A 16,560-nucleotide genomic window follows, 5' to 3' on the forward strand; every position below is an offset into this window, starting at 1 on the left:
AATTCGCAGAGAGCAGTTGGAACTGCTGAAGCTGGATTTCATTGAACTTTTTAACAGACTTGGCAAACTAGAAGATTCAATCCTTTATCAGTGGGTCATTACCAACAGCTGACAGAGGAATCAATAAGTTTAGCAGGCTACTTGGATTAAATACATGGCTGTCCAAAACCTGCAATTTAAAAGGACTGAATTTCATTGATAACTTTAACCTGTTCTGGGGGCGTAGAGACCTATTCAGAGCAGATGGCCGCCATCTTAACTGGTCCGGAGTGAAACTACTGACGGACAATCTCCTCTACTCCCTTCATCACCCATCTGCCCCCCTTCCGGAGGCACTCAACTCTGACACACTTCAGTCCCGACTTCAACAGCAACCCATAGATGACCAGTCACTCTCACTCTCACCGCAGCCCCAGTCCCAGCCTCAGCTTGGAGCTCTCTGTTCCTCCAGATCACCCTCTCCCTCCCTCTCCCACTCCCCTGCCTCCCCTCTGCTAGGACTCACAGATAAGATGGAAGAACTGGTGAATGCCAGACTTAAACTCACCCCTCGACCCCTTCGCCGCCCCGTCCTAGCCAGCCCTCAGGCTCCACCACCCCCAAAGCCCCACTCTTCAATCCCCCTGGCCCATGCCTTCCCTCTTCAACTCCCAGACGTCCTCCCCCTCCCTGCCCCCCTCGACCTTCATCCATCCTGGAGGTGCCAAGCGTACTGTGTCACACCAGCGTTGCTGATATCAACACCGGAGAAGCAAACTACTGATGGCCTTGGGGTCCCTGATACAATGTAGCTGGTACTCATGACATTTCCCATATCAGGCTGGGACCCAATACACGCATTGCTGGATCACAACCACCATCAAGAGTTTTTACATCAATGCCTGTAACTTTCCCCATTCCTGTTTTGACTAGCAGTAGAATAAGCAAGGCGTACCCTCTCCATGCTGAAACTTTCAAATTTGATAAGTGTGAAACACCTTGACAGTTGCAGATATCCTGCCTCAGGGCCTGTAACCAACAATCTAAAACTAGCCCAAAAAACCATAAAGCTTGGCTTGCTTAATGTTAGGTCTCTTTTGATCAATGACCTAATTAATACTTATAAAGTTGATTTTATGTTTTTAACTGAAATCTGGTTAGACAAAAATGGCAGAATGACTGTTCTTATTGAATCTGCAACCCCCAAATTTAATTTTTTAGATGTTTTTAGAGCTGACAGGAGAGGGGGAGGTGTTGCAGCTCTTCTCTCTGATGTGTTTCAGTGCAAATAGGTGTCATTTGGGGATTTTACATCTTTTGAGTACCTTGCTTTTACTTTGAAATGTACTCTTCAAGTTTTATTTCTGATTGTATATAGACCACCTAAACAGTCCAACAATTTCTTTGACAAATTTGGTGAACTACTGTCCAAAATCTCCACAGATTTTGATTGTCTGGCTATATCTGTTGACTTCAATATTCACGTTGATAATCCAAATGATAACCATGCTAGAGAGCTGACTAGTATGCTAGCGGCTTTTGGTCTGTGTCGGGGCCCATCCACAATCGGGGTCATACCTTGGACTTGATTATCACTAGGAGTCTCAATATAACTAAAACTGCTACTATTGATGTTGCCATATCTGATCATTTCTGTGTTTTCTTTGATGTGTCCATAAATCTGGAACTACAAGCTAGGCCAAAAATTGATAATACTGCTGCAACTTTTATGAACGCCATATCAAATGCCCACTGCGCATTGTATTAATGACAATTTTAATTGTCAAACTAGGAATGCCATTGATGACATTGCACCAGTTAAGGTGAAAATCTCTGGTAAGCAAAAAGCACCCTGGAGAAATGCTATGTCTGTAAAACAACGGAAAAGAGAATGCCGAAAGGCTGAACGTAAATGGCGAAAAACAAAATTCCAGGTTCACTATGATATCTACAAAGAGGAACTTCAAAACTACTACATAGAATTGAGAAATGCCAATGACAATCCTTTTTTGCCAAGATCATTAGTGAAAATACAAACAATGCACGTACACTTTTTACTACTGTTGACAGACTGATAAATCCCCCAGCATCAATTGCCCCAGAGCTTCTTTCTACTGCTAAATGTAATGAATTTTCCGCCTTTTTCAGTGATAGGATTGTGAGTATCAGACAAACCATCAGTGCTTCCATTTCTAACAGGAAGGTGCCTCCATTTCCTTCACGCATAAATAATGTAAGTAATATGGCAAATTTTACTGCTATGGGCTACTCAACACTTGAGAACACTATACAACAGCTTAAGTCGTCCAACTGCTGCCTTGACCCTCTGCCCACAAGCTTATTTAAAAATGTGGAGTTCCACAGGGCTCAATCCTTGGCCCTCTTTTATCCAACCTCTATGTGCTTCCACTAGGACATAATCATACAGACAAATAGCATTCATTACCACATTTATGCAGATGACATGCAGCTCTATATATCTCTTTCTTCAAGTGACTTTGGTCCTGTAGATTCTGGTTGTGCCAAAACTTTCTTCAGCTAAATAAAGACAAAACTGAGGTAATTATCTTTGGTACTAAGGAAAAGAGGCAGACAATTAGGGCTCACCTTGACTCCCTGTCTCTCAAGAGTAAAGACCAAGCTAGGAATGATGTTATTATGGATGCCGATCTCAATTTTAACAATCATATCAATACCATTACAAGATCAGCTTTTTATCACCTTAAAAATATCGCCAAAGTAAGGGGTCTTATGTCAAAACCTGATTTAGAAAAGCTGATACATGCATTCATTACCAGCAGGTTAGACTACTGCAATGGTCATTTCTCCGGTGTCCCCAAAAAAAAAACTCTGGGGCATTTACAGCTCATTCAGAATGCTGCTGCCAGAGTTCTGACTAAGACTACGAAAACAGAACACATTACACCAGTTCTTAGGTCACTGCATTGGCTTCCAGTGTGCCATAGAATTGATTTTAAAATTCTGCTGCTTGTCTATAAAGCGCTAAATGGCTTAGCTCCAAAATACATTTCTGACCTGCTCTTAGGATATGAGCCACCCAGACCTCTGAGGTCATCTGGGACCGGTCTGTTAGTTGTTCCCAGGGTGAAAACTAAATCAGGTGAAGCTGCTTTTAGTAATCATGCTCCCAATTACTGGAATAAACTTCCAGAAGCACTGAGATGTGCTCCCACTGTCAGCTCTTTTAAAAGTCGGCTCAAAACATTCCTTTTCTCTGTGGCCTTCCACTAAATCATCTGTATGTAGATGTAACAGGTGTTATTGTCTTTATTTATTTCTTTTATTTCTTTTATGTGTGTTTTACCTATTTTATCTCTATCTCTATCTTTCTTTCTTTTCTTTATTTTTTAATGTCATTTTAAATAGTTGTTGTCTGTGTATGTATTTTTCTGTTTTATGTGAAGCACATTGTATTTGCCTTGTGTATGAAATGTGCTATATAAATAAAGTTTGCCTTGCCTTGCCTTAACAAAAAGGTCCCTGCATAATACAAGGAATTGGTTCTTGGTTTTGGTGCCATAAAGAACCATTTTAGAAAGACTCTATGCTCAAATGGTTCTACCGAGACCCATTTGTTGCTTTAAAGAACCCTTTAAGAAAGCTTGAAATGCTGCAGTATTAAGGATTTTTCAAGAAACCTCCGTTTTCTGTGTACGTTCTCAAAAAATACATGCAGCCAAAATCCCAACGAGTGCAAACATCAGCCTTAGTTCCCTCACAATATTCCTGTGCATGCATGTCTAATGAAGAGAGGGCAGTTTTATTACACAAAATTAACTTGTGCTGCGATGGCATTCCAAAACATTAAAAGTAGAGACCAGCTTGTTTTTGTTGGAGGCTGGAGGACTATCTCCTCTCGCCTGTCATGCTACGTAGTGCCAGTTCTGTACACCTTCATTTCAGGATTTGGGCCTGAGCTCCCAGTGCGTTTGGTTTGTGTTTGTCTTAGGATTTGGAAGGCCTGCCTATCAGCATCTTTCTTTGGGAAACACAGCTCTGTTGGCAGGTGACAGGCACACACACCTGGGCATGCATCCGTGCCCAGATGGAGGCGAGCTTCGCGGCAGCTGGCGCACCGTCCCCTCAGGACTCGGGAGTTGCCAGAGGGGCGCTAGGCGGCCGGCGACCTGCTCTGTCATTCTTATAAGGAACTTCAACTGGATGGCAGCTGCAGTGTGCCGGCACGGTGCAGCCAGCAATAAGGAGAAGCACCTTTAAAAAAACACAACAAAAAAGAAGCAGTTGGCCTTGAAACTGCATTTGCCTGCTGGACTAAGGCACCTTAAAATTGACTTTGGTGGAACATTTACATTTTTTGATTTTTTTTTACAGCATTTCTGCTATATCTGATTTTATTTAGTGGAGAGTGACAGGATGGATGGGAAAGACAGGGGATGTGACTGAGGTGGATTTGAATATTTGAATAATACAAGTAGGGTTAGACAGATACATCGGGCCGATTTTGGCTTTTTATTAAATATTGTCAATCAGACAGTGTCAGTCAGTGTCATCCAGCTCTGATATGATGGAGGCTAGTGAAAATGGTATTATTAATATTTTTATTATTATTATTATCATTATTATTATTTATTTATAGGATTATATTCAACAGTGTGTAAGACCTGCAGTGAAACCTGCTTCACCCTTCCTTAAGGAGCTGCTAACCCACCTAGAATAATTTCATTAGAATGGCTTTCAATGGAGAGTTTTACTGTCCTACTAAAGACAGCTTCAATCCAAACATATCAGTATCTGTATCCCTAATTACAAATTACAAGATACAGGTATGAAGCCAAGCTCACTGAGCCACCAGGACAGACATTTAACATAGTTATCACTGTTCAGCGACATCATTTTTTTAATTTTAGTAATAGCTGAAAAACATTATCACTTAAATTTGAAACAGAACACAGAAAAAATATGTCATCTGGTTCTCTGTCCTTGCTGCTGTTCTATGAATGTACATGATCTATCTATCTATCTATCTATCTATCTATCTATCTATCTATCTATCTATCTATCTATCTATCTATCTATCTATCGCCTCTTTCTGTGTGTGTGTGTGTGTGTGTGTGTGTGTGTGTGTGTGTGTGTGTGGCTGCTTGTGTGTCTCTCACGCCTCGTTCACAGTGCCAACACCTCATTAGTACAATATGTAAATGAACTGGCACAGGGCCAGAGGGTCACAGCACAAACTGGAGACAGAATAATGGCACAATGGCACGTCTTTGTGTGCGTGCATGTGTGTGTCTGTGTGTGTGTGTGTGTGTGTCTCTGTGTGTGCGTTTGTGTGTGTGTGTATGTGTGCATGTGTCTGGGTGTGCATGTGTGTCTGGGTATGTTCGAATGCCTGCCAACGTTTATGTGTGTGTGCGTGTGTGTGTGTGTGTACAGTATGTGTGTATGCCTGTCTAAAAAAATGTCCATGTGACCATGTGTCCATACTCATGCCTAGAAGACATGCATTGGTGTGCGTGCGTGTGTGTGTGTGTGTGTGAGAGAGAGAGAGAGAGGTTGTGTAGGAAACCAGCAAACGACCATTGTTAATCTTCTACATGACTGTGACCCATAATGTTGGGTTTTGTTTTCTCCAACCTTGATCCCTAAGGATTTGTGACAAAGTTAAAAATCTACTCTGTTGCAATGTAAATTGTTAGTGCTAAATGACGTTTGCCCTCAGATTCATACACTGTATCCTTTCCAGCACTAATAACAATCTGCTTTATTCACAAGACAGCGATATTTGATTTATGTCATACTCGTGGTGAGAAACCCTACCTGGAAGACAGGGAAGCAAATGGAAACAGAGGCAAACTCAACTGGTCTTTGGACCAAAAATGTAAAATATACACCAAAATTAATCTTTGATATTGTCAAGAGATGAGCAGAACTGGAAGCTAAATCACCAAAGAAAGTCCAAATCAAAGGCTGCAGCAACTGGATAGAAGAGAACATGATGCTGAAGCTAAGACCTGCTTTACCTGTTAGTAAGGCCAGCTAATGTTGGTAGTCAACTATGTTGTTAATGTTATATTTATCTCAGGTATAAGTAAGGGATAATGTACAGCGAGCGGTCATTATCTCAAAATAAGCACTGACAGGGTGAGTCAAGGCGATGTGATGCCTGCTTATTACATGGCTACTCACCACACATTGATCATTTGACACAAAATATTGATTTAAAATTATTTTATTGCAAGCTAAATTAATTTAGAAGATTCTGTCTTTGCAACAATGGCCGGCTATCTGTACATTATCCTTTACTTAACTAACTGTCAGTATAATCCTTTGTATTTGGCATTAATAATATGCTAAAATGCTTCACATCCTTACTGGCTCTTCTTTTACAGTTAAATTGTTTCTCTTGTTTCTTTTAGCTGTTTGAGCTAGCTAATACTAGCACTAGGTGACCTTAGCTAGTTAAAACTGCTACTGCAAACGGCTCCAAATTACACAATTAGCCTTAGCTGGTTTGGAGATAAATATAATGTTAACAGCACTAACATTAGCTAACATTAGCTAAAATTATGGATCAACACCATGAATGTTCCTGCCATCCAGTTGTTGTAGCCTTTGATTACAATTGGAACTTCTCCAGTTCTCATCTGTTAACAATATTGAAGGATAACTTTTTGTCCCAAGACCAGTTGAGTTTGCATCTGTTCACATCTGCTTCACTGTCTTGTCAGTAGGGCTTCTCATCCTGATTATGAAGTCATTCAAACATGGCCGTCATGTGAATATAGTGAATAATGAACTTTTGCTCTTTGAATGATATAACAGCTAGGTGCCAAGCCACCCTGAGGAGTGTAATTTGATAATTTAATATTCAGGAACCTCTAAAAGGGAATTGGGTTGGGCTGCTAGCTTAATCCTTCCATTGAGTTTGGTGAGAAAATAAGACAAGTTAACTAGCACCGATGAATGAGCCATTTTAATGTGAAGCAGAGTGGTGGTTTTCTGACTGCTTTGCGTACTCAGTACTCCAGTCTTTTATATCATTTAAGTTACTTCATACTTTCTTACCTAACTTTCTAACTTCAGAATTAATCAAACTTGTTTTTATTCAAAATGTGTGTATCCAAAAACCTTATTTTCCTTTTTTTAAATCTTAAATAAATGGGTATTTGAATGAATGAACATGCTGCTATATAGGCTACTGTAGCACTTAAAATGTCTTTCATGAATGCCATGCAGACTCTTGAACCATACACATGCATGCATACACACACTCACACATACACCCACATGGATGCATGCACACATGGACATGAACACACACACATGCACACATAACAATCAGAGAACCCCCTTGATTGGTTTGTCCACAAACCAATGCATGTTCACCTATTCCAAAGTCACCATTCCCTTTCATCATTATCAGTGTTTTATTTATTTCATTCCTGAGTTTTCTTGTTGTTTCTGTTCACCTGTTTATTTTGTCCATTCGTAAAAAGAAGCCATTATTTCTCCCCCCCAGGCGAGAGACGACGATGGCCTCGGTGGGAAATTACCCCAGCACAGCTTTACTCAGGACACGCCCAGGCTTGTCTTCAAGACAAACAGCGATGTGCTTGTAAGGACCATAACCATTTAACACCAGATAGAGTTTAAGCTTGATGGCTACTGCACAAATATGTTTTGATGTTGTTTTTTGTTAAAAGTGCCTAATTTTCTAGTCATTTCTTGTTGTTTATGTCACTGGACTGGCAGGTTCATATTTGGGCATTACAAGTAGACATCAAACATCAGAACATGTGAAAGTAATACACAGCACTTATTTTCCAAGCGGTCCTTCTGGCCAGCTTGTTTTTAGCCTGTTATATATAATGTTTGCATACTGTTAAGTTTGGGGGTTTTGTATATTTTTCATGCATAATCATTTGGTTTTTCATTTCCATTCTGCATCATATTCAGTGGTTTGGGTCTCTTAATTTGTAGGAATTATCAGACAAAAGGTTAAGCAATCCAGAATTAAAGCTGCAGAAGATGACACATTTATGAGCAAACTGTAAGATGAATTGTGTTGTCAGATTACTTTTTCAATATCAGTGGGATTCATAGCTCACAATTGAATGAAACCAGTTTTGTGGACCATTCATCACAACAACAACAACAGCAACAAGAACACAATGAAATACTGCACTAACATTCCACCTGTGATACCAGTGAGCCAAGGTGACAGAGGAAAACACACATCTACCAAAGTTTCAGACATGACCAACAGAGACATTCAAACACAACCCTGTAGTCATTCTTACAGCTGGGGTTATTTTACTCAGTCAGTGCGTGTGTGAGTGTGTGTGTGTGTGCATGCTTGTGCACTGTGAAATCTAGCGCAATTGCGGTTCACATGGCCAAGGGAGAATGGCCCTTGTATGTCACACCTCCTGTGTAATGACTGATAGTAATAGGTGATAGGAGTGGGCCCTAGGGACTGCAGTTATAGTCCTCTATGGCATTTATCTACAGTTTAACCTTTTGGTACTCTGTTCAGATTATAATGAAGCATCTGATTCTGCAGCAGGCATACAATTTAATATAAAACGCTGTAAAACATATGAACTAAATCTGTTTTCCCTATACAAAGCCAGGCTAATTATAACCATAGACAGCATCTGAATAGGTCATGGCCGCATGCATTGATGCACTTGGATGACATAATGTGGTTAATTACATAGATATTTCAAAAATTGAGCCCACAGTTGATCAAACTGTAAACTGTAAGCTGATAGTTTGGCTAATCATGGAAATGAGTACACACGTTGCAGATGGCCTGTTAAGCATTGCCAAAGTTTCATTTTCACGCATAAACTTTTAGAGTGAGCCATCGTTTTATTTTCATTCTCCAGTGGACCAGGTGCTTTAAGATGGCAGTCTCTTGCTTTTACATCATCTCGTCTTTGTGCTCATTCCACAGTGCAGCGAGCACACAGTGTCTCTCGCTCTGTTTACCTTCTTTTTTGTTTTTTTCCAAATCAGCAGCGGATTGCGGCTGGCGAATTGGCAAGAGTGGATATTTTGGTATCGATTCTTTGGAGCGGAGACGAGTTTGAGCAAAATGACAATGAGCCGGGAGACTGGTTTTCTTTAAGCGCCTGGTTCATTTTTCAATATAGGCTTGTGTGGAAAATTATTGTATCTGACAAGGGCAAAGACAAATAGTGTTAAAGGATGTGGGTTTAATTCTTGTGTTTCGCACCATGTGACAATGTGAGCGATTCGAGAAGTGTGAAAAGAAATGACACGTCTATCTTATAGAGGATATACAAAGCTGTCCCTTTATGAACTTCTGCGGCTCAAACCTCTTCATCCTCGAAAAACCTCTTCATCCCGCAGTGTAAAACCTCTTCATGCGCTGCAACCTCTTCATCTTCTGAAACCCTTTCATCTGCTGAACATATGAAACCTCACAATCTCTGCACTGTCTGAAACTCCCCAGCCTCTTAACCCTCTGCAACCTCCTCCTCCCCTTCTTCCTCTTCGCCACCTGAAACCTCCTCATCCTCTGCCATCTCTTAACCCTCTGCAACCTCCTCCTCCTCCTCCTCCTCTTCACCGTCTGAAACCTCCTCGTCCTCTGGAACCTGTTGATGGTCCACAATCTTTAATCCTTGTCAACCTCTTTATCTTCTAAAACCTGTATGCTTTGTAACCTCTAACCCTCTGCAGCAATTTAATACTCTTCATCCAATCTATTAGCCCTTCAGGTTTTCTTCCAAGCATCATTTTAACAATCGCCTGACCTAACTTGTTAATTTAAACAAGTTATACACTAACCATTGCCTGACCTAGGGATTCCTAAATTTTGCTGGCTTTGTGATTGGGTCAAGAGGTGAGAGGAGCAAGAAAAAGCAGAACGGCAAGATGACTGCCGAGGCGATCGCACTTGTTTGGAAGCACGATAATTGTTGTAAAGCAAACGGTTAAACTACACCGCCGAATGCTGGTTCGTTGGCCACGATGGAAATAAATGACCATAATTACATTCAACTGCAAACATCTGTGTGCAGGAGTGGGGAGAGAGCGAGCGAGAGAGAGAGAGAGAGAGAAAGCACAACTCCATTAGCGTAATGCGCAGTGAAATTTCACTCACAGTGCAGAAAGTCGTTAAGTGCTCTCCATCTGTCTTTCTGAGTCGAGGAAAATTTCAGCGCATTTATTATTTAAAATATCCTGGGCCTACCATTATCAAACTCAACTTGCCAGAGCACCTTTTTGACTTTTACTCAGTCATGGTTCACTGGATTAGCCAGGATTAAATGGGCAGTTTAAAAGAGGAGAATTTAAGGGACTGACATCCACATCTAGTCCAGTCCTGACCAAGCAGTCTCTGTTCTGTTTGCTGTGGTTCGTCATGTTCTCTAACTGCTTGTCACAAGGTTTACTCAATACATGAACGCTATCAGATGTGTACTAGTTTCAGAAATTTCTCATGAATTGCATTCTCACAAGGTATCCTTCCTGAGTCACACTGCCAAACCATTCTGAACTTATTGGCTCCACGTATTTGAAGTTAAGTCTTTCAAAACTTTCATCCTTTTGAAAGACGCTTCTGCCAAAACACACACCCATGAAGAAATGATCAGGGAGGCAGCTTGTACGGAGCAATCTGATCCAAAGCGCATACTGTAAACACTAATGCAGGGTTTACAACCAGGAGGACCTGCCTTTTTACGCATGAAACAACCGCAGGACAGCATGCTATGTATTCTTTTGAAATCCCGGCCAACACCACAGTGCATCTGCCCAAACACTGTATGCGAGTCCGCCGTCTCTCGGATGCTGCCAGACTCGATCGTGCCAAATAAACCAATGTTGCTACGCAGTGTGCAAAAGAGTTTATCTGCCTTCCGGTTGCATCCCTCAACTTATTAACATTCAGCAGGGGGGCTTAAGGGTCCGTGTGATGGATGGATGTCGTTGAGGGGTCTGACAACTGATTAATGCCTTAATTATCTCCAGCGAGGACCTGCCACTCCTCCCAGAGCTGACAGAGTGAGCTGTGTGTGGCCTGACGAGTAACGCCGTGTTCGGGGCTCGCCCACTGCTATCTACTCTACCAGGGTCACATTCATTTTCTTCCCAAAGAAAAATTTGCACTTTTTGTGCTGAAAAGGTGTGTAACCATGATGAAACAGTGCGGCAGAGTGTTTTGGGATCTCTGCCACCGCAGTGACCGAGAAAGACAAATTTCCAATTGTAGCTCTTTTTCCCCGACTCTTGCACGCATCGTGTTTGGATTCAATTCTGGTTCGCTTTCTGCATGCATAAGCAATGCTATAGCCTGACTTAATGCTAATAAAAGCACAACATATGAGGAGACCCTCTAAAATATTTTACATAGTGGTAAATGTTTTGATGAAAGTTTATGAGAGACTGTATTTGAGATTAAACTGGCAATTGGCAAATACTTCTCTCCATGTATCATTAAAGAGAACACTAAATCAACGGACGGCAAACTTGTCTTTTTATAAAATTATTCATCAGATAGTGGTAATAGATTATTATGGATTCTAACCCCTAACCCTAACTAACCCTAACCCTAACCCTAACCCAAATCTAAATATCACTCCCAAGTGATCACCAGTAGAGCTGGTAGTTATCTTACTGGTGTGATAGTTAATAACACAGATCAGAGGGTATATTCACAAAGAAAAAAATGTCTGTACATCCATGAACATAATGAATCTTAATTGCTTTAATATAAAGAGGTATTGGAAACTGTGGTGTTCAATGCATTCCATGAGTTACTTTGTAATGAAGTGCTGTCATTTACTTTTTTGGTGTAGCCAATTTCCCTCAGCCTGCATTGTCTATTTGTAGACTTTATTTGGGAAAACATTTTTACGACTTCCAGAGGATTTATTAATGCCCCAACCATATACATACCTTGAAAAGTGGAGAGGTGGTAGTACACAACAACTCGAAGGAGAAAGTTCTGCACTAAGCTATTGCAAGTAATGCTAGTGAGCTGAAGCCTCTGTAGCATTAAGATAAACATTACACACTGTGGCTTGTTAGCAGTGAACTGACTCACCCATCGTTAACTATCAAACTAGTCGGTACACACTTCCATCCCAAGTGTGAAAGCCCATTAGAGGAAACACATTTTCCTCTTTCAATGCTCTGCCTGTGGCGACTGTCACATGGGGATCTGCGGTTAAATGAGAATGAGTGGCTCCTGATTGCCAACAGAAGGTGTAAATGGGCATTCCTTGTTAGGACAAAAAGTTGTTAAAAAAAGTTACACAAACAAAGACAAAGTCACTTCAATGCCACTTAAGAGTAGAGTGCCATCTTGTGCACATTTACCTCCCGGTAAACGAAATTAGCTCAATTTAGATGTGCATGCACACACAGCCACACACACACACACACACACAGAGACACACACACACACACACACACAGACACACACACACACACACAGGCACACACATACATCATTCATACACACACATACACATACATTCAAATATACACGCAGGCATGTGCATGTATGCAAACTTCAAAGTTAAGTGTTTGTTCTTGACAGATACTGTGAAATATTTAGAAACAGACTGTCAATTTTCCTCAGAAAAAAATAAAATCTTTATTTTAATGTGTTTATCTCCAGATGGTTTGGAGGTTGAGCGTCTGCTTACCAGTGTGCTTAAAAGGAGATTGTATTGTATTTCATCAAGAACAAATTATAACTGTTGTATGCAGGTTGAGAGGTACTGACACTGTGTGTGTCTTGTGTGTGTTTTCTGTTGCAGGTGTGTGACTGGTGCAAACACATTCGCCACACCAAGGAGTACCTGGACTTTGGTGCTGGTGAGCGGAGGCTGCAGTTCTGCAGTGCCAAATGCCTCAACCAATATAAGATGGACATTTTCTACAAGGAGACCCAGGCCGCCCTGCCTGGGGGACTATGTAACCCAGGACACGGGGCTGGTGGGGAGGGTAAGGCAGAGTGCAGCGGAGGGGTACAGCTGCTCACTCCTGAATCCTGGGGGACGCCGTTGACGGACCTCCGGCGTAAGGCTCCCTCACCAGGGGGACCCTCCACCACCTCTTCTTTGGCCCCTTCCACCTCTTCTGCCACCTCTCCCTCGGAAAATGCTACTGTCTGCTCCCCGTCATCCTCGTCCTCAGCCAAGGTACCCACACCCAGACCCCATGAGAGCCCCACGCTCCCCCCTCCGCCCATTCCCACCATGCACCCGCCTATGGGGGTCCCCTCCGGTAGCCCTCCCATGGTGATGACACCCCGGGGACCCATGCCCCTGCCTCTGTTCATGGAGCATCAGATGATGCAGCAGATCCGTCCACCGTTTCTTCGCCCCTCTGCCCATGCAGGAGGCCCCAACAGCCCCCTGTCAAACCCCATGATCCCTGGCATTGGTCCACCACCGCCCCCAAGGACCCTTGGTCCACCATCCAGCCCCATGCACAGGCCCATGCTGTCTCCGCATGTTCACCCCTCGTCCAATCCCAACCCTGGCATGATGCCCCCCCACCATGGCCTCCCCATGCCAGGCCTGCCCCCTTTCCCCCCGGTCAATATGATGCCCAATGGACCCATCCCCTTGCCCCCAATGATGAACTTCGGCATGCCATCTCTGGCCCCCCTGGTACCCCCGCCAACTCTCTTGGTCCCTTACCCTGTCATTGTTCCCCTCCCGGTCCCAATTCCCATACCCATACCCATCCCCTTCAGCCCCAAGACTTCCAGAGACCAGCCGGAGAGCAGTGGCCCCATCCCCAGTGCTCCAGAGTCCTCAGAAGCCTCAGCCTCCGGGCCCCACTCTCCTGGTTCCTCTGGTGGAGACAGAGGGGAACAGAAAGTAGGGCCATCTGGCTCAGGGCCTCTCTCTCCTGGGTTCTCTGGTTACAACCCAGGCCAGTTGAGCTCTGGCTCAGAGAGAAGCAGGACAGCGGTGGTGGACTTGACTGTGAAGGCAGAGGAAAGTTCAGGGAGCCTGTGTCTGTCCAGTGGCCCGGGACTAATGGAGGGGGTGATCGATCTAACTGTGGGCCAGCGGTCGTGCCAGCAGCAGGTCATTCAGAGGATGCTGCCTGGGGTCCAGGTTAAAGTGGAGGCAGAGGTGGACCCACGGTCTCCACCAGCTGCTGGGCTGGGGAGGGACGGGAGGGAAGGGGCCCTCTCACAGTGCCTCAGTCCTGAGGAGCTGGAAGGGGCCACACACCCGAACACACTGGAGTCATCTTTCCCACCCTCCAGCAACGACAGCTCTTCCTGCGGTGCTGATCCCCCACTGACCGAACCGAACCCTTGTGTTTCCACCCTCCCCAATCCCCCCCCCCAACCCCAACCCTTACCCAGCACAGCACGGACCCAGCCCCAATCCCTGCCCCAAGTCCAAGCTAGCCCCGCTGCCCCATGTAATGTCATAGTGAATGGCACGGGATGGCACGCACTTCTCGCTCCCGCCTCCGAGTCTTGCCCCGACCGCAGAGGAGACGGAGTCGCAGGAGAAGGAGGAGGAGGAGAGGACCAGCCAGCCAACGGTGAGCTGGAGCGTGAGGCGCTGAAAGAGAACAGCTGCTCGGTGGCCGAATGGGAGCCAGGGAAGCGGGGCTCAACAGAAGAGGAGATGGTGGGCGCAGGGGAGGGTAAGCCAGACCCTGACTCCAACCTGGAGGAGGGCGAGCACGCCTACGCCCTGCCGCTGCTGCCCACCGGAGGCTGTGTGGTCATCCAGCCTGTGCCAAAGCCCGGCGCTGACAAGACGGCCATCCTGTCCTGCTCCATCAGCGCACCGTTATCGGCTGCTGGGAGTCCCGAGTTGGAGCCGCCGCTGAAGAGGAGGTGCCTGCGAATCCGCAATCAAAACAAATGAGGTGGGTTCTACAAACATCTGCATGCATATACTGTATATGCGATTTTTTCATTTCTTCACTTTTTTCACTTGGTTCGTATGTTGGTTCATTTGTTGGTTGTTTGTTGGTTTGTGTGTAATCAATACTAGATTAAATGGCTTAAAATGGATATTTTTGTGGTATTGGCACACAATGGACTTCATGCATGAACATTTGTTTGATTTTCAGACTTCCCTTGCATTTATTTGTCTGAAAGTTACGTACGAACAAATGTGGGATTCATAAACTGTGCATAGGGCTTGGAATTTGTTCTTATACCAGTGCAAAGTGAGCTATTCTTAGCCAGGGCATGTGTTTACTCAACACCTTCATTTACATAGCATTACACCCATATTTCCCCATATGAGTTGGCACATAGCTCCATTTTAGAGGAAGATAGCTTGTTGCTTTACCCTGATTGGCAGATTACCTCTATGGACTGTAGAATGGAAATACATCTTTCATGTTGAGGGGTTTATTTTGCACATCTCATACCAAATTGTAGGATGCACTCATCAAGCTCTTAATGAAATGAAATGGTATTCAAGAGCATTAATTGAAGACCAATTGTGTGGTTGTGGTAACATGAGGCGAGTGCTCTGAATTAAAATAATTAATAAAGACAAAAGATGGAAATCAAGCTGTATGCAGCATTAGTTCAGGTAGAAGCAATCAGCAGCTCAAATGAATCATAAAACTGATGGTATAATTCGTAGATACTGAAAGAAAGCCTTTTAACTATTGATATGGAATCCAAAAGAATCCAAAATAAAAAAAAAGTTTTGCTTCATCTCACCTTTCTCATGTGTCTGCAATATCACAAAACATTCGTTATAAAATCAAACATATAAAATTAATGCACACAGAGAAGCAGATGCACTGAATATTTCATTCTTTCTTGCCCAAGTGTCCTCAAGCTGATACGGATTGTGCGAACCAAAGAACAAATCCAAAATGAGGAAACACTGATGAATCCCAGCACTTTCTTAAACGTGTTTCTAAGTGCATTTAAGACCTAATTTTAACAGATCCCATTCTTCAGCTTACCTTAAGATAAAAGGTGTGATTGCTCGTTTGGAATCATGCTTTAACTTTACCAAAACAGCCTTTGGGGTGTGTGTGTGTGTGTGGGGGGGGGTCTCTCCCAGTGACTCAGCCTAATTTTCCACCCACTCTGTTTCACAGATGGATGACCTGAGGGACGCCGTGCCATCAACGACACTCAAATGCACCCCCACCCCCTCACCCAACCACCACCACCACACACACGCACACACACACACACACACACTGTTCTTATCCTCACCCATAGTCCAGTCTACCAGCACTTACAAGCCGCCTTCGACGACTGATGATAAAGAGTCCAACCAAACTTGTTAATCTGTATCATAGTAGAGCAGACAGGACTCCTTTTGACGTTCACATCCCCTCTAACGGACGGAGCGGCTACAGCAGGCCAGCAGGATCTCTAGACCTCTAGAGCTGCAGATGTACCCGGCGCAGGAGGACTTTACCCCGCTGCTTCTCTCCTCATTCACAGACTTTCAGCCCACACACTGCCCCCTCGTACCTTATCCACCCCCCCACCCCACCCCCCCACCCCCCTTCCCTCCCTCCATCAAAGCAAGTGGTCTCCGTGTTGTCTGTTGTTATGGGATGCACTATGTAGTGTCCGATATTCGAAGCTGCTGC

The 16,560-nt window shown here is 43.8% G+C and overlaps 1 protein-coding gene across 1 annotated transcript in view; it reads left to right on the forward strand.

Annotated features, from left to right (window-relative positions):
• sobpa (sine oculis binding protein homolog (Drosophila) a) overlaps window positions 1-14,849 on the forward strand; it is a 37,134-nt gene extending 22,285 nt beyond the window's left edge. Inside the window, 2 exon segments of the mRNA XM_071522665.1 lie at window positions 7,481-7,576; window positions 12,762-14,849. Of these exon segments, the coding sequence (XP_071378766.1) occupies window positions 7,481-7,576; window positions 12,762-14,849 (2,184 nt within the window).
• The last annotated feature ends 1,711 nt before the right edge of the window (window positions 14,850-16,560 follow it).

Source organism: Centroberyx affinis, unplaced genomic scaffold (genome assembly GCF_046629955.1).
Source record: "Centroberyx affinis isolate AG114_WGS23_722 - 3 ecotype Tasmania unplaced genomic scaffold, CSIRO-AGI_Caff_v1 ptg001012l_1, whole genome shotgun sequence".
Lineage (NCBI taxonomy): Eukaryota > Metazoa > Chordata > Actinopteri > Beryciformes > Berycidae > Centroberyx > Centroberyx affinis.